Source organism: Capra hircus, chromosome 2, assembly GCF_001704415.2.
Source record: "Capra hircus breed San Clemente chromosome 2, ASM170441v1, whole genome shotgun sequence".
In the NCBI taxonomy this organism is placed as follows: Eukaryota; Metazoa; Chordata; class Mammalia; order Artiodactyla; family Bovidae; genus Capra; species Capra hircus.
In genome coordinates, this window is record NC_030809.1 from 39369434 (window position 1) to 39388398 (window position 18965).

Below are 18965 nucleotides of genomic sequence, written 5' to 3' on the forward strand. Positions count from 1 at the left end.
ATCAAATATGCTTCTGCCGACCACCATTACCTGTGCCTGCCTACTTGTCATTCGAGACCCTGGGGGGAAGACTGGCCAGACAAGACAAGAGCTGACGTTCGCAGACACCTGATTTTCAATGCTGTACCCCTTTCCCTCTCTTACGCCACCTCTCATTGCCCTTCCCCTACCACCTTGAGTCAGGCAAACCACTGCATTGAGTTGAATAATCTAACAGAAATAAAACATACAACAACTCACTTTAGCTAGTCTCTTGATGCAGGCACTGATCCCAGGCTGTACTCAACAGAAGAGCATGAAAATGAAGGAGATGACAGTATAGCAGAACAGGATGGAGAACAAACAGGGGAGAGGAGCTCAGTTTATCCAGCCACAATGACAGTTTGCACCCCGACAAGGACAGAAAGCCAAGAGCAAGTGGCAGCCCACTGATGGAACTGAGAGACTTCTGCAACCAGCGGCATGCACATCACATTACACTGGCCACCCCAAGAACAGATGTGGCAGTCACAAGGTTCAGACTAACCTGAGTTCTCCTGGGGGTGTTGCAAACTGTCCTCTGCTGAAACCCAAGCAAGTAATTAATCAAAAAAAAAAACAGTCAAGAGATCTCTGCCTTGCCCAAATTAAAGTTCAGTGAAATCAGATCTCTGCCTTGACCAAATTAAAGTTCAGTGAAATGTTTAAGAACTCTTGTTTGCTAGGTCACTTCAGTCATGTCCAACTCTTTGCAACCCTATGGACTGTAGCCCACCAGGATTCCCTGGAGATCCCTCTGTTGCTGGGATTCTCCAGGCAAGAATACTGGAGTGAGTTGCCATGTCCTCCTCCAGGGGATCTTCCCAACCCAGGCATCTACCCCGTATTTCTTATGTCTCCTACACTGGTAGGCAGGTTCTTTACCATTAGCACCACTTGGAAAGCCCAAATTAAAGTTTAATGAAATGTTTTAAGAACTTCTGTTTAGGTATCAACAAATTATTTCACTATCCAGGTAAGTTTCATTAATTCTCAACAGTACCTGACTATTCCAAATAGCAAAAATGTTAAGTCAATAAACAACCTGGGAAACACAATGACTGGGAAAAGTCTAATACTCAGAGAGGAATGAAATGCGAACAGTATCATACCTAACACTGAAGATCGACGCTGGAACTCCTCATTAAGCCGCTTTTTATAAGGTGTAGGTGATCTCACAGATTGTGTCCTTGAAGGGAGCTGAGGGCTGGTCCAACTTCCACTCAGAGACTGTTGCTCTCCCTGGCCCCCTTCTCCTCTCTCTGTAGCAAAGGAAAACTTGGAATTATTGGAAAAACTAAGACTCAAGAGCTCAGCAAAGAAAAGGAAATAGATGAGATTTTTCAGAAAAAAATGTATACTTGTATCACATACTAAGTAAAAGAGTTAAAAAAAAAATTCAAAACAGGTGGGAAAATTACAGGCCAATAATTACATCCTTGGTATATGTGACCTTCGGTGGGTTTTACTTTTCACTAGAAATTTCTTGAGCATGTTAATGGAAATAGACTGCAAGCTCCACATGAAGGCTGGGATCTTTTGTTATTCTATTTCATTTATGGGATAGATTCCCTGGTGGCTCAGACAGTAAAGCATCTGCCTGCAATGCGGGAGACCGGGGTTCGATCCCTGAGTCGGGAAGATCCCCTGGAGAAGGAAATGGCACCCCACTCCAGTATCCTTGTCTGGAAAATCCCATGGATGGAGGAGCCTGGTGGGCTACAGCCCATGGGGTCACACAGAGTCGGACACGACTGAGTGACTTCACTTCACTCTCCTTGACTATTCACTCTCCTTGCTCCCAGTGGAGAGCAGGTGCTTAATAAACATTTGCTTAATAAAAAGACTACTAAATATAATGTATCCTAGACAGGATCCTGGAACACAAAAAGGACATTAGGTAGAAACTGGAGAAAAATGAATAAAATACATACTTTAGTTCGTAATATTTTGTCAATAATGGCTCACTGATTATAATAAACGTACTCTACCAATGTAAGATGTTAGTAACAGGGAAAACAGGGTGTAGGGATATATGAGAACTTTCTGTATTATTTTCCTAATTTTTACATAAATTCAGAATTATTCAAAATAAGACTATTGAGGTTTCTTTAAAAAAAAAAAAAAAGATTACTGTTTTCAAAATGATGGGACTAATGGGAGGTTTCACAGAGCTTTAAACATGCCTGCTAATAAAAGTCAGTTAGCACTATTAAAATTTCCACTGAGTTAAACTATTATCCCATAAATCCCTTTCAATGAGAGGGATTACTTTCCAATACATTTCAAACAATATTGTCAAATATAAAGCAAAAGATGTAGACCATGTTTTTTAACTCTTCTAATGAGTAAAAAAATATTACTTAGAAAGAGCTCATTTTAAAAACACATTTTCATTTGATATCATTAAATGTATTAAACAAATTAACAAGAAGCCTGCTGACAGCTTTTAATTTTTGAAAAATATGAACCCTTCCTCCCATGTGCTCATTCTTTAGTTTCACTGCTTTCATTAAAATCTTTTGGCTATTAATCTCTAAAAGAGCAAAGTCCATCCTATGGACTTAATACAGATATATTAACAAAGGAAAAAAAATGATGATGCTAACTTTAACCTCATTTTAACATTTAGTTTTCAATTCCAACTTTCCATTCCAATAATTACTAAGATTAAAGAGAAAATTCTAGCTTTCTTTTCTTATGCAATTAAACCCAAGGACCTATGATGAAGGCTATTTCCTAGTTAATATTCACTTTCTTGTAAAGACACAGCATGAAAGTTGAACAAGAGAATTTCAGAGAATCAAGATGGCAGGATGTCTGATCTTTAACAGGTCTTACCTTTGTTAAATCGAAAGAGATTGACAAAAGAACTATACGCTGATTTAAAAGGAGGCTCGTCCTGATCAGGAGTCAGAGGTTTAAAGTGTGTGAGATGAGAAGGACTGGTAGGAGACCGAGGCAAGTCATTAGCGGAGTCCAATGTTGGGGAAGTCTTATCATCTGTGGCCATTTCATGAGTCTAATAAACAAAAGAAATAAGCAAAAGTAAGTTCCTCAGGAAGCCCAAACAGCACCCAAACGTCTAGAAATCTGACTTCAAAAGCTCACACCTAAGAAAACCAGAGTACTTAAGTCTACTTCAGCATACGTTCCAAATCAATACTGGAAAACACTGCAGTCTAGATGATAAGGAAGAGTTTCAATTATCTAAAACTAGGAACGTTTACAGTCAATCTCATTTTCAAAATTAATATATTTTTAGGTATTTGTATTTTATGTATATGTATTTGTAGTTTCAAATACAAAAAAAAAAAAAAACCCAAAAGTATTAAAAATTTGAAGGCAAGGAAAAAATGTGAACAGGCAAAAAGGAAAAAAAGATTTTTCACTTTATTTATATGTTTTTCATTTTAAGATTTTTTTTCTTGAAAAAGAAACAGCTCTTTAAAGTTGGGGGGGGTAAACTTGTTTTACAAAAGCACACAAATTCTTCAAAGTTTTATTTTACTTATTCCCATGTTTGCTTTTTAAAAAAGTATTAAAAAATTAATACTTCCAAGAACAGGAAATAAAAGTCATTCCTTAATGACATTTCTATATAACCTCAAAAGTTACCTCAAACTATGTCTCATCAGCTATGAGAACGATCTAAACCAACAAAGCTGATCCCCATTACATGTCCTCGTAGGTACAGAAGCCTGGTTTTTCTCCTTAAGTCTAAACTCATATAGGCATTAAAATGAAGATCTTAAAGTGCTTTTTTTTCCCTAAATAACCAAAACTCATAATTCAACCAAAGGACTATTACCTACATCCTCAGCTGCAGGTACCAGAAAAGCACAGATGTCTATTTTCTGCCATATTGATTAACACTTCAAATAAAACAGAAGACCATGAACTATGCATAACTCATAAAATGCTATAGCGTGTAATCTTATATTTACAAGGACACTACACTCTTATAAAAAGCTCTTCACTTTCAAAATCCTACCTACCATCTCATTCATTTCTATAAATGCCTGGAACACAGAACTGGCCTTATTACTACATTTCACCTCTGAGGCAACCAATGTACACTGACCCCAAAACAACTTTCTTGAGGGTCACATAAGCTCTTCAGTGGTCCAACTATAACTAGACGCCAAGTTTCACTCCAGAAATACTTTTCCCCCCCAAAAGGGCAGCATTTTTTATCTAGTTATTTCCTCTTTTAATGAAAGAGGTATTTCAAGTTTGTAATGGTTTTGGAGGCATACACTCTCGGTTTCAAATTTTGACTATGAAATTTTTTAGCTGAATAAACCCACCTAAGAGCCTTGTAAGATATATATTACCATCCTCATTTTACAGAGTGGAAACTGAGGCACAGTGTGACTAAGTGGGATAGTGTATATGAAGCACTTTTAGCAGAGTACTTGCCCATAAAAGGCACAGAATTAGTCTTTAGAGCAAAATTATTTTGTAGCTCTTCACAGACTTTCAATTCTGTTCTATTTGAATTCTAACTGTTAAGGATGTTGCCTGATTAATAATTTAATTGTTCATTAAACAAAACAAAAATAAAACCACTAACAAAAAGAATTTTGGCAACATTTACTGGAAAGGGGTGGGGGGAAGAAAAAGAGGAAGGGACTGGAGGAGAAGAGAAGGAAGGAAGGAGGAAAGGACACATCCTTCTAAAGTGTCCTGATAACCCACACTCCCACAGAAAGGGTTGGGAAATTAGCTGATGATTGACTGGCCAAGCGTAAACTCAAAAAAGTAAAAAGAGAGGTGACCGCAGTAACAACAGTAGCAAGCTGAAGGCCTCAGAGAACATCCTACACTCTGCTTTGACACAAGTAACATGAGAGTAATAAAGCAACCTTCCTGCAGTCTCAGCATCACACCTAAGAGAGTCACCCACAAACTTTTACTAGACTTTGGAGATGTGAGGATAAAAATTACCATGAAAATACTGACCGATGGAGTCTCTAAAAGATACAACCACACAGAGTTAATCATAATAATTATATAACAATATCACAACCATGAAAAACCTACCTTACATAACTCTTTCTCTGGTAGCTTAATAATAACTGTCTGTGACATAAACTACGATTATTTCCTATCTGAGAGGTAACTTGAAGTATTCACTTCTCATTCAAAGACCTCTCTCATGTATCACCAACAATTGCCTCTTTTCCTTTGCAGACTTGTATATGCACTTCCACTAAGCACCATCAAAAGGCTTGTCAGGAATTGACATTTAGAAAATAAGCCTACTCCACTAGTTAAATCAAAATGTTAGCAGACAGAAAAACCCAAGTATCAGTTCAGTCATTTCTAAGTACTACAGTGTTTAAAAAAAAAAAAACTCAAAATATATCTAACTGCAGGACAGCTGAACACTAGAAATGTTAGTTTCCATCTACAAAGATTTTTTGTGTTCAATTGTTGACTGACAAACCAACAGATGGAGGCTTTCTAAAGGAAAACCACATGACTCATATTCTTCCCAGAAAGAAGAAAAAGAGGACATGGGAGAGTAGTCTTGCTTTTTCAACAGAAACTTAACCTGCTCACCTCTGTCACAAACTCGAATCCAACAGAAAAAAATTAAGAATATTTTTTGTAAGAATTCTAACAGTGGGAGCTTGGGAGCGCTAGAAAACAAGATTTAAATAAATCAGAAACAAAACACTACAATATAACAAAAGACCATCTCTCCTGTCAATATCGGAGTAATTTTGCAAGAATGTGCACTGAATCAGTACGGGATAATTTAATAAATACCACGCATCAGATAAACAGAAATGACATACGGAATTCCAGTATTTCTCATATTTTTGAATGTCTTAATAATAACTTCTATAGAAACCAGAAGATCCCTAAATTCCTAAAAATATTCCATTCTCATCCGCTTGTTGGGAACGTTCTAAGCAAGGGGAAAATACTAACTGGGAAATCAGGTCTTCTCCTCAAGAGACTGACACAGGTACAAACGGAATGGTCTCAAAGAGCAGACAAGCACTATAGGAAGTAAATACATATCTGAAACCTCACTATTGGTATCGTTTCTGCAGATTAGGAACTTTTTTGTCTAGTCTACGTATGCACCTCTGAAACACAGGCTCAGAGCTTAATCCATGAGAGAGAGGAGGAACTGGACTAGGGACCTCAGAAATAAGTTCAAGTACACGGAACAAGACAGGAGCAAGGAAACTTCAAATGCTTCCAAGGAAACCTCTCCAAGACAGTCCCACCCAGACCCCTTCCCCACTCGCTCCACAAGGGGCAGCCGGGGAATTAGGGGAGCCGCCTGAACTGGAGCACAGGCTCTCTGCCCTTCCTCACCCGGCCTCCGCCGCAGCCCGGCCTCAGCCCTAGTTGTGAAGCTCAGCTGTCTCCTTCACTTCAGAGGTCCCCACCGCTCCAGCCATAGAGCTTCCTAAACCCGCCTTCTTCCCCACACTCAGGCCCAACCGTCCGCGCGCCAAGTCCCTCCCTTACCTGAGCTTCCCGCCCCAACCCCGCAGGCCACCCTCCACCCCAGCCTCGGGTTCACCGGGTCCAGCCGCAGGAAAGCCGTTTGAGAGCCTAGCGCCGCGGTACTGAGGCCGCCGGCGGTTGCGGCAGAACCAAAGCTGCTTACATGGTTGCTGCAGCTTCTCGCTTCTCACCAAGGCTCCGCCCCCTGTTCCTCCTCCCCTCCAATCCGCAACTCTCCGGGCGGCGGCTCCGCCCTCCGTGCCCCGCCCTCACGACGTTCGGATCGGACGCTCAGGCAGAAGGAATCCAGCCCAGATAGAGTCGTGCTCGACACCTTGACCGAGATTAAGCCGCCTGTTTTCCTAGAGGAAGCCACGGAGACTGCGCGCGTGAGTATCAGGCGTGCCGGGTCACCAGACGGGTGCAGGCGGATTGTGGTTACCGTATGTTTTCGATAATATGGGCACTCATACGACAGAGGATGAGATGGTTGGTTGGCATCACCGACTCAATGGACATGAGTTTGAGTAAGCTCCGGGAGTTGGTGATGGACAGGGAAGTCTGGCGTGCTGCAGTCCATGGGTCGCAAAGAATGGGACACGACTGAGCGACTGAACTGAACTGAAATGAATCTTACCGCGCTCAGCTTTCTTACGGACTGACACTTGTGCCTAGAGCGAACACTGTTATCAGACTGGAGAGATGCTGCTAAATGGACACGTGATCTTAATCAAATTACCGATTTCTTCAGGCTCTAGACTTATAGCTTCCCTGGTGGCTCAGAGGTTAAAGTCCCTCCCTCCAATGAGGGAGACCCGGGTTCGATCCCTGCGTCAGGGAGATCCCCTGGAGAAGGAAATGGTAACCCACTCCGGTATTCTTGCCTGGAGAATCCCATGGACAGAGGAGCCTGGCAGGCTACAGTCCACGGGATCGCAAAGAGTCGGACACGACTGAGTGACTTCACTTCACTAGACCTCTTATCTGTAAAGTGGGGCTAACGATAGTAGCCTTCACAGATAGTTTTGTGAAGGCTAGGTAAAACACTGTACGTAAAGCATTTGTACAATGTGTCTAATCCAGTGATGTTAGCGCTATAGCTGATTCTTTCATTCAAGTTTTGTGATGCAAAGACTGGTGCACATGTTACCAAGCCCCGACTTGCTCAGCCTGGCTCTCCTTACCCATCATTTTGTCCTGCTGACAGGATGTGGAAGTTGGCAGGAGCAGTCAGAAGGGAAATGAACCCCAAAGTGAGGTGCTATTTTAATTAAATTCTGCAGGCCTAGTTCCCCCAAGAGTTTTGGCAAATTCTCACCCAATTTTCCTTGAGTTGGATCTTTGCAGCCACTGGACAGTAGCATGGAAGCCTGAAGTCTGGTAGCGGAATAAATCTGTTACCATCCTCAGCTGAGCACCTCAGCAATCACCCTAGGAATTGGTAAGTCAACTTCTTCCATTCCTCGCTACTGCAATAGCCGCCACCACCACCACCACCACCACCCCCCTACCCGCGCTATATTATTCTCAGCAAGAGAATCTTATTCTACCTTAGTGGAACAGCCTGAGCTATTCAGTGCAATCCCTAAGTACCTAACCACCCCTACCACATTTACCTGCATCCACATCCACCCTTACCACTTCCCAGGTGGTGCAGCAGTAAGGAATCCACCTGCCAATGCAGGAGGCATGGGTTTGATCCCTGGGTCGGGAAGATCCCCTGGAGAAGGAAATGACAACCCACTCCAGTATTCTTGCTTGGGAAATGCCTTGGACAGAGGAGCCTGGCGGGCTACAGTCCATGGGGTCACAAAGAGTCTGACACAACTGAGTATGCACATGCATTCATCCACTCTGGCCTGACTCCTGCCCTCTGAGTAAAAAGAGCCTCTTCTTGCCCGGTTCAGTCCTCCCAGCTCGGAACCCACCTTCTCATCTCTCCCCTTGGAAGTCACCACGTCCAAGCTCATATTACTGCAGCATGACAGGCCAGTAAATGGAGGGACAAGTTGTTGGGTCAAGAAAGAGTGACTTTATTCAGAAAGCCAGCAAACCAAGAAGATGGTAGACTCATACCCCAAAGAACCATCTTGCCTGAGTGAAAATTTAGGATTCTTTTATACTAAAAGGAAAAGGAGTCAAGTCAAACATTTCCAGATTCCAGTCAGCCCCCTAAGGGGATGTGTTAATTTTTCCCTCCCTTCGGTGTGCCTGGTCAGGGTGTTTCCTGTGTGCTAAACAAAGGCAATTTAGTTTAATGCTCATTACCTAGGAGGCAAAGTTCCTGGAGATGGGTTATTATGTATAACTTAAGCTTACAGGCAGGGCTCCCCAGGTGGTGCTAGTGGTAAAGAACCTGCTTGCCAGTGAAGGTGACAGAAGAGGCGCAGGTTCAATCCCTGGATCAGGGAAGATCCCCTGGAGGAGGACATGGCAACCCACTCCTATATTCTTGCCTGGAGAATCCCCATGGACAGAGGAGCCTGGCAGACTATAGTAGAGTCAGATACAACTGAATACACATGCACAGAAGCTTAGAGGTAATATCCCTTTAGTGGTTAACTTGTAGTACAGTCAGAGAAGGCAATGGCACCCCACTCCTGTTGTCTTGCCTGGAAAATCCCATGGACGGAGGAGCCTGGTAGGCTGCAGTCCATGGGGTCGCTAAGAGTTGCGCACAGCTGAGTGACGTCACTTTGACTTTTCACTTTCATGCATTGGAGGAGGAAATGGCAACCCACTCCAGTGCTCTTGCCTGGAGAATCCCAAGGACGGGGGAGCCTGGTGGGCTGCCGTCTATGGGGTCACACAGAGTCAGACACAACTGAAGCGACTTAGCAGCAGCAGCAGCTGTAGTAGCGTACAAAGTGTCTTCCCTATTACAGGAGCTGCAATCATGTCTTCAACCTCTCTTTTTCCAGTGACTCCTCCTCAGCTCATAAATGTCTATGCCTTTCAGAAAACTAGCCTGGTGATGTTAATACTTCACAAACCTACAACAAAGTATAGATTAGACCAAGACATCATATGAACAGGATAGTCCAGTTAAGACCCTAGTAAATAAAGAAACTCCATACATGGTAAAAGATAAACTGAGGCATATTAAAACCTTCAAGAATTTATTTGAGCAAGAATGGGGCGTCACCAAATGCAAAGTGGTTAGAAGCACTCCGGAAACAGGAATTGGGGGATAGACTTACAAAGAGTCAACGCAAGAAAATGGACTGACTCTAGCTTAGGCAGTTGCCTTATTTAGGAAAGCCTACGTGGCCATTGGTAATTGGTTACCCTTTGGTTTCAAATTTCTAACCTCAAGTTATTACAGGCTTAGGTTTTGGTTTGCTTACTTAGGCTACTAGGACATTAGAGCCAAGTCTGTCTAAGATCCTCCTGGTTTAACTTAATAATGGTAAACAAAACAGTTATTTGATGAATATTTTTTGAGTGACTAATTTGATGGAAAATGTGTTAGTTCTGCACGAGGGATAAAATTGTGAACAGGATGTCCTCAAGAAGCTTACAGTCTAATATATGTATTGGCATACAGTTTAATTTCTGTGAAAAGGAAAGAGAAAACAGGGGAAAAAAAATCAGTTTACATTCTCAACTTGTTCCAGACATCAAAATTAACTCCAGTTGAATTATATCTGTAGAGAGATATTTGTGTAAACATTCTCCTCTAAAACTCTCATAGGTTGTAAATCAATTATACTTCAAATATATCATATATATATATAGTAGAAAGAAAAAGAAACTCATCATGAAACGAAACAGGACCTCCCTGCACCATGTCATCTACCTGCCTCTTGCCTGTGGAAAACTTTAGTCAAAGAATAAGTTTAATCAGAGAAATGAGAACATGTGTAAACAAAGGAAAACAGTGAAAGGAGACTAGATAATAATAATGTCGTTATTAAGCATAGTCAAGGACCTTTAGTTCTTTCTCAAGGGCTGTAGATAATATTCTGGGTTATCATAGCCTATGAACTGTCTTATGGATACCGAACACCAGGTGGAGAAGTTAGTGACATGATGACCAGACTGTACCCAGGACATGAGCTGCCACAGTTCAAAATGGGAACAAATGGACCCTGGAACTGAAGATTAATTGTACCTGAAACAATCAAGATAATGCTGGGCAGACCACTGATGACAAATTTGAAGATGACTGTTAGAGATGTTTCTGCATGTAGCACCCCTTCCCACCACCACTCTTTATAAAAGCTCTCCTCACCCCCTGCTTGTTGGGGGGTGGGTGTCGAGGGAGGGTGGGACCCTGCGGCTGGGGTGTCAGGGAGTCGGCCTTTGGACAGATGTCTGCCACCCTCCCCCGCTCCAGTTGCCAGCATCTGAACAAACAAACTTTCCTTTCCACTAACCTGGCTTGTTTATCAGCTTTTGAGCAGCGAGCAGCCAGACACGCACACTCCTTTCGGTAACAATCAGGGCACGTATTTATAATTTTTGCTGAGTCTATTGTTCTTATGACAGTACTATGCTTATATTCCTCTATATGTATTAGCTGTACTTGCACTGAAAATAAAGTCTTAGTGTTTCTTTTTTTATATATTGATTAGTAATATTAAATGAATTAAATAAGGAAGCCATTAGACTGAGGCAGTTGCAGTGCCTTAGTAGCCTGTGTAAGCAAACCAAAACCTAAGCCTCTAATGCCTCAAGGTTAGGCATTCAAAACTCAGGGACAAAATCACAAACAACCACCTAGGCTTTCTTGAATAAGCCATTAGCTTAAGCCATAGCCAATTAAATAAAGTTCCTTGCTTGACCTCTGCCTCTTCTCTATAAAAGTCTTCCTCTAGCCCCTTTCTATGGAGTGCTCTTAACCACTTTCCATTTGGTGATGACCAATTCTCGGTCAAATAAACTCTTAAAAACTGTAACGTGCCTCAGTTTATCTTTTAACACTATCAGTATGAATTTGTGAGGATTTCTTTTAATATGTTATGATTTATTACTGAGACCATTCTTTCTGATGCTCAAGTTGTTCTCAATTTGCTCAGTGAGAGCCCCATCCAGCTGGCTTTTGAGTCCACTTAACATGCCTCCATCACTTTTTGAGCATTTCCTCACGTGCTGACACAAACGTACCAGGCTCCTCTTGAACTTTCCTCTCCCCAGGCCTAGAACCAGCCAGCTGTCTAGGGAGGCATAGTTCCCTTTCATAGGCAATATAAGGATGCTTTTAAAAATCACAAAATTCATTTCTGGGTAGGATGTAATGAAGTTAGAACTCTCTCACACTGCACGTGAAGACATAAATTGGTATATCCCTCCTAAACAATAATTTGATGGATCTAATAAACACCTTAAAAATGTTTGTACTCCTTGATTCAACTATTGTAATTCTAGCAATCTAACTTAAGAAATTGATTTGAGTGTAAAATAAAGGATATATAAATATCTTTGTCAGGACTTGCCTTGTGGTCCAGCGGTTAAGAATCCACTTTGCAATGCAGGAGATGTGGGTTCGATCCCTGGTCAGGGAGCTAAGACCTCATATGCCATGGTGCAACTAAGCCCATGCACCCCAACTACTGACCCTGTGCCAACTAAGCCCACGTACCCCAATTGCTGAGCCTGTGCCAACTAAGCCCACGTACCTCAACTACTGAGCCTGTTTACTACAACTAGAGAGTCCGGCACTGCAGTGAAAGTTCTCACGTGATATAATGAAGCTCTTTGCATGCTTCAACTAAGACCTGACTGAGCCAGATAAATAAATAAAATATCCTTGTCACAGTTATTTAAAATAGTAATAAGTAAATAGATAAATAAGGAAACATTTCTAATCAACACAAACATAAAAGTAATACAATCAAGTGATGGGCAATTATGCAATCATCAGAAATTATGCTTACTAAGACTTCATAAGAGCTTCCCCGACGGCTCAGTGGTAAAGAATCGGCCTACAATGCAGGAGCCACAGGGAGACATGGGTTTGATCCCTGTGTCGGGAAGATCCCCTGGAGAAGGGCATGGCAACCCACTCCAGTATTCTTTTTTTTTTTTTTAATGCATTTATTTATCCTATGAACATCTCAGAGGGAAGAGGGTAACAGCTGAGAGTTGACTGAAAGGAACATAGAAGAGGAAGACGGGAGTACCAATGTAGCCCAGACATAGAAGCAGGCAGGAAAAAACCAGCTGAAGCAGAGAAGTGATCATAGGTGATGAAGAATTCAGTTACCTACGGAGGGAAAGACATTAGCTACCAGAATACACCTAGCAACAGTTGTTTTTCAACTACTCCTTGGACTGGACGTCTCCAAGATTTAACCCTTGAATGAGTAACAGAATTACCGGATCAGAACTAAGAGCCAAATAACTATTCTCCTAAAATAGAGACCAGAAACTTAATTTTCAACTACCTTGAAGATTCTTTGTTGCCGGAAGGTGAATGGGTAATTGAAGGCAAGAGTACCTCTATAATTTGCCCTAATCATTCCGTTCATTTGTGGTCTCACTGGAATCCAAACCAGGGTTTTAAACTGTTGGGTTTTTACTTTGTTTCATTTACACTTTTGCATTCTGCTGCTCCTGCTGCTAAGTCACTTCAGTCGTGTCTGACTCTGTGCCACCCCATAGAAGGCAGCCCACCAGGCTCGCCCATCCCTGGGATTCTCCAGGCAAGAACACTGGAGTGGGTTGCCATTTCCTTCTCCAAATTCTTGTCTGGAGAATACCATAGACAGAGGAGCTTGGCGGGCTACAGTACATGGGGTCGCAAAGAGTTGGACACAAAACGCATGCAAGACTTAATAAAGCATGCTTCTTCACTTGAAATCAATCGTCTTGAAAAAGTTTTCATGTCTCCCTTCCCCAACCTCCCATTCACATTTCAGTCTCCTATAACAGGGGTCTGCAACCTCTGGGATCTAATGCCTGATGATCTTGAGGTGGAGCTGATGTAATAATAATAAAGGGCACAATAAATGTAACGTGCTTGAATCATGTCAAAACCACCCCCTCGACTCTCCCACCCCTACCCTCCCACGTTATCCATGGAAGAATTGTATTCCACGAAACCGATCCCTGGTGCCAAAAAGGCTGGGGACCAGTGTCCTGCAGTATGACTTCTATCAAAATCATTCTGCTGGAATTACTCCTCTTAAAGTGCATTCTACTTACCAAAATTATTTTCAGGCTTTGTCTTCGTTGACCTCTCTGTAGCACTTCCTCCATTATGGAAACTTTCTCTTCCTTTGGCTCTCCCTTGGGCTCTGCTGACTCTTCTACCACACCACTGAGAATCCCTCTCATTCTCTTTGCAGGACTTCTTCACCTGGCTCCTAGAGATAGTAAGTGTTCTCCAGAGTTCTTGTGGAGGCAGACTTTTCTTCTCACTCTATTTCTGGATGATCTCAGTCACTGTATGGCCTCAGCTACTATCAACACATGTTTTCATTGTTGTTTTGTCTCTCAGTCCTGTCCGACTCTTTGTGAGCCCATGCACTATAGCCAACCAGGCTCCTCTGTCCATGGAATTCTCCAGGCAAGAATACTGGAGTGCATTGCCATTCCCTTCTCCAGGGGATCTTCCCAACCCAGGGATCCAACCTGGGTCTCCTGCATTGCAGGAATATCCTTTACTGTCTGAGCCACCAGGAAAGCCCACAGGCTTGAATTAGTTTGCTGTAAAAGGCCACAGACTGGGTGGCTTAGATAACAGAAGTTTATTTCCTCACAGTTCTAGAAAGTGAAGAAGAACTAAAGAGCCTCTTGATGAAAGTGAAAGAGGAGAGTGAAAACATTGGCTTAAAGCTCAACATTCAGAAAACTAAGGTCATGGCATCCGGTCCCATCACTTCATGGCAAATAGATGGGGAAACAGTGGCTAACTTTATTTTGGGGGGCTCCAAACAGTGTCAGACTTTATTTGGGGGGGCTCCAAAATCACTGCAGATGGTGACTGCAGCCATGAAATTAAAGGACGCTTACTCCTTGGAAGAAAAGTTATGACCAACCTAGATAGTATATTCAAAAGCAGAGACATTACTTTGCTGACTAAGGTCCATCTAGTCAAGGCTATGGTTTTTCCTGTGGTCATGTATGGATGTGAGAGTTGGACTGTGAAGAAGGCTGAGCACCAAAGAATTGATGCTTTTGACCTGTGGTGTTGGAGAAGACTCTTGAGAGTCCCTTGGACTGCAAGGAGATCCAACCAGTCCATTCTGAAGGAGATCAACCCTGGGATTTCTTTGGAAGGAATGATGCTAAAGCTGAAACTCCAGTACTTTGGCCACCTCATGCGAAGAGCTGACTCATTGGAAAAGACTCTGATGCTGGGGGGGATTGGGGACAGGAGGAGAAGGGGACGACCAAGGATGAGATGGCTGGATGGCATCCCGGACTCAATGGACGTGAGTCTGAGTGAACTCCGGGAAATGGTGATGGACAGGGAGTCCTGGCGTGCTGCGATTCATAGGGTCGCAAAGAGTCAGACACGACTGAGCGACTGAACTGAACTAAAATCACTGCAGATGGTGACTGCAGCCATGAAATTAAAAGATGCTTACTCCTTGGAAGGAAAGTTATGATCAACCTAGACAGCATATTCAAAAGCAGAGACATTACTCTGTCAACAAAGATCCACCTAGTCAAGGCTATGGTTTTTCCAGTGGTCATGTATGGATGTGAGAGTTGGACTACACAGAAAGCTGAGCGCCAAAGAATTGATGCTTTTGAACTGTGAGAGTCCCTTGGACTGCAGGAGATCCAACCAGTCCATCCTAAAGGAAATCAGTCCTGAATATTCATTGGAAGGACTGATGCTGAAGCTGAAACTACAATACTTTGGCCACCTGATGCGAACTGACTCATTTGAAAAGACCCTGATGCTGGGAAAGATTGAAGGCAGGAGGAGAAGGGGACGACAGGATAAGTGGTTGGATGGCATCACCGACTCAATGGAGATGAGTTTGGGTAGACTGGCAGTTGGTGATGGACAGGGAGGACTGGCGTGCTGCAGTTCATGGAGTCGTAAAGGGTCAGACGTGACTGAGTGACTAAACTGAACTGAAATTTCATGGCACATGTTTATATTTGTGTTTATAATATTTGGGACCTGGTAACATTAAAATATTCAAATTTTCTTATTGGCCAAATGAAAGGCAAATGGTGTCAAGGCACGCAGTATAAATCAAACAGAAAATTGATTGTGGCCTGTTTTTATCAACACATATTTGATTTACAATCTTATGTTTCTGCTTTCAGCAAAGTGATTCAATTATACATATATATATATATACGTTCTTTTGTATATTCTTTCCCATTATGGCTTATCACAGGACATTGAATATAGTTCCCTGTGCTGTACAGTAGTAGGACCTTGTTGTTTATCCATTCTATACATGAGAGTTTTTTAATTTCATGACTGCAGTCACCGAGCACAGTGATTTTGGAGCCCAGGAAAATGAAATCTGTCACTGCTTCCAATTTTCCCCCTTCTATTTGCCATGAACTAATGGGACCAGGACTATTTAAAATCCTAAAAGATGATGCTGTTAAATTGATGCACTCAATATCCCAGCAAATTCGGAAAACTCAGCAGTGGCCACAGGACTGGAAAAGGTCAGTTTTCATTTCAATCCCAAAGAAAGGCAAGGCCAAAGAATGTTTGAACTACTACACAATTGCATTCATTTCACATGAATGCGAACCTTTTTATCATGCTAGAAGGTAACATCCTTTAAGCTAGGCTTCCACAGAACAGGAACAGAGAAACTCCAGATGTACAAACTGGATTTAGAAAAGGGGGAGGAACCAGAGTGCAGATTGCCAACATCTGTTGGATCATAGGAAAAACAAGGGAATTACAGAAAAACATCTGCTTCATTGACTATGCTAAAGCCTTTGACTGTGTGGATCACAACAAACTGTGGAAAGTTTTTTAAAGAGATGGGAATGTCAGACCACATTATCTGTCTCCTGAGAAACCTGTATGCAGGACAAGAAGCAACAGTTAGAACCAGACATGGAACAATAAGTGTAAGTGTTAGCCCCTCAGTTGTGACCAACTCTTTTTGATCCCATGGACTGTAGCCCGCCAGGCTCCTCTGTCCATGAAATTCTCCAGGCAAGAATACTGAAGTGGGTTGGCATTCAAAATTGGGAAAGGAATACGTAAAGGCTATATATTGTCAGCCTGCTTATTTAACTTCTATGCTGAATACATTATGCGAAATGCCAGGTTGTATGACTCACAAGCTAGAATCAGGATTGCCAGGAGAAATATCAACAGTCTCAGATATGCAGATGATACCACGCTAATGGCAGAAAGTGAAGAGGAGCTAAGGAGCCTCTTGATGAAGGTGAAAGAAGAGAGTGAAAAAGTTGGCTTAAAACTCAGCATTTGGACTTCCCTGGTGGCACAGTGGAGAAGAATCCTCCTACCAACGCAGGGAACACGAGTTCGATCCATGGTATGGGAAGATTCCACATGACGCACAGCAACTAGGCCATGCACCACAATTACTGAGCCCATGCTCTAGAGCCTGCAGGCTGCAACTGCTGAAGCAAGTGCACCCGGAGCCTGTGCTCCGCAACAAGAGAAGCCACTGCACTGCAACAAAGAGTAGCACCCACTCTCCGAAACTAGAGAAGGCGCTCACACAGCAATGGAGACCCAGTGCAGGCGGAATAAATGAATAAATAAAATTATAAAACAAACAAAAGCCCCTCAGCATTCAAAAAACTAAGATCTTGGCATCAGGTCCCATCACTTCATGGGAAATAGGGAAAAAGTGGAAACAGTGACAGACTTTATTTTCTTGGGTTCCCAAATCACTGCAGATGGTGACTGCAGCCATGAAATTAAAAGATGCTTGCTCCTTGGAAGAAAAGCTATGACCAATCTAGACAGCATATTAAAAAGCAGAGACAACACTTTACCGACAAAGGTCCATATAGTCAAAGCTCTGGTTTTTCCAGTAGTCGTGTACGGATGTGAGAGTTGGACCATAAAGATGGCTGAGAGCTGAAGCATTGATGCTTTGGAATTGTGGTGCTGGAGAAGACTCCTGAGAGTCCCCTGGACTGCAAAGAGATCAAACCAGTCAGTCCTAAAGAAAATCAGTCCTGAATATTTATTGGAAGGACTGATCCTGAAGCTGAAGCTTCACTACTTTGGCCACCTAATGCAAAGAGCTGACTCACTGGAAAAGACTCTGATGTTGGGAAAGATTGAAAGCAAAAGGAGAAGTGGGTGGCAGAGGATGAGATGGTTAGATAATATCACTGACTCATTGGACATGAATTTGAGCAAACTCTGGGAGACAGTAGAGAACAGAGGAGCCTGGCACGCTGCAGTCCATAGGGTTGAAAAGAGTTGGAAACAACTTAGTGGCTGAACAACAACAATACATGACAGTTGCATGTGCTAACCAGAAACTTCCAATCTATTCCTCCCAGACTCTGCATTCCTCCCTACCCCTTCTCTCCCTTGGCAACTGCAAGTCTGTTCTCTATGTCTGTAAGTCTGGAAGAATTTCTAAATGAATCCTTACATGGCATCCAATAGAAAAGCCAAGCTAAATTCAAAAGAATCAGAATGTGAGCAGAAAGTCTCATATTCAAATTGCAAGAGTAATATAATTTCAGCATTTGTCATCTATTACATTTAATTAATGTTGTAAATGGTAATATGGGCTTCCCTGGTGACTCAGACAGTAAAGAATATGCCTGCAATGCAGGAGACCCAGGTTCGACCCCTGGGTCAGGAAGATCCCGTGGAAAAGAGGATAGAAACCTACTCCGGTATTCTTGCCTGGAGAACTCCATGGACAGTGAGCCCTGGTGAGCTACAGTCCATGGGGTTGCAAAGAGTCAGACACGACTGAGCGAACTAACACACAATGGTAATGTTTTTTATAGTTTTGGTCCTAATCATTTTCCTTATAAATTTTTTATTTTATAGCTGTATGAGAGGTATCAGTATAAGGTGCATATATCTATATTTATTAATATAAGCCACTTCTCTGACTCTAAAAAAAAAAAGCTTTTCACTTGAAAAGTACTTCCTACATTACTAGCTTAGGAAACACTGTTTTAGATGCTGAGACCCTCTTAAGTGTCACCTTGCCTCCCACATTGACTTAGAGACAAATGTGTAGCCCCCATTTGGCACTGTTTAGGATTTGATGGAATACATTTTGTGATTAAACTCACCTTGGTTCTGTATACTTTCCTGTATTTATTCAATCTTTACCTCATTTTCTTCACCTATACTCAATGTCTTCTGTCATGCTGTATTGTATACATCTTGAAGACTGCCCTAAATCCTTTTTGGAACAAGAGTGTGTACATTTATAAATAATTTTAGTAGTGGGCAACGGGTAATAAACCACAAGAAGATGATATAACATGAAGTAAATTTATAATCTCAGGTTATTTGGGGTCTCAGATTCAAGATGAAACTACAAAACCATATGTAATCAATTCTGCACAAACATTTT

At 42.1% G+C, this 18965-nt stretch overlaps 1 protein-coding gene across 10 annotated transcripts in view; it reads right to left on the minus strand.

Moving 5' to 3' along the window:
- Positions 1 to 6692, minus strand: part of PIKFYVE (phosphoinositide kinase, FYVE-type zinc finger containing) — an 80640-nt gene extending 73948 nt beyond the window's left edge. For 4 of the 10 annotated variants that reach the window (XM_018060180.1, XM_018060186.1, XM_013971389.2 and 1 more), the window contains exons 1-4: positions 6514 to 6644; positions 2860 to 3040; positions 1131 to 1280; positions 527 to 562 (exon numbers count right to left, since the gene is read on the minus strand). In XM_018060180.1, coding sequence (XP_017915669.1) covers positions 527 to 562; positions 1131 to 1280; positions 2860 to 3031 — 358 coding nt within the window. In that variant the 5' untranslated portion in view covers positions 3032 to 3040; positions 6514 to 6644. The other 6 variants (XM_018060162.1, XM_018060205.1, XM_018060169.1 and 3 more) reach the window with 4 other exon arrangements.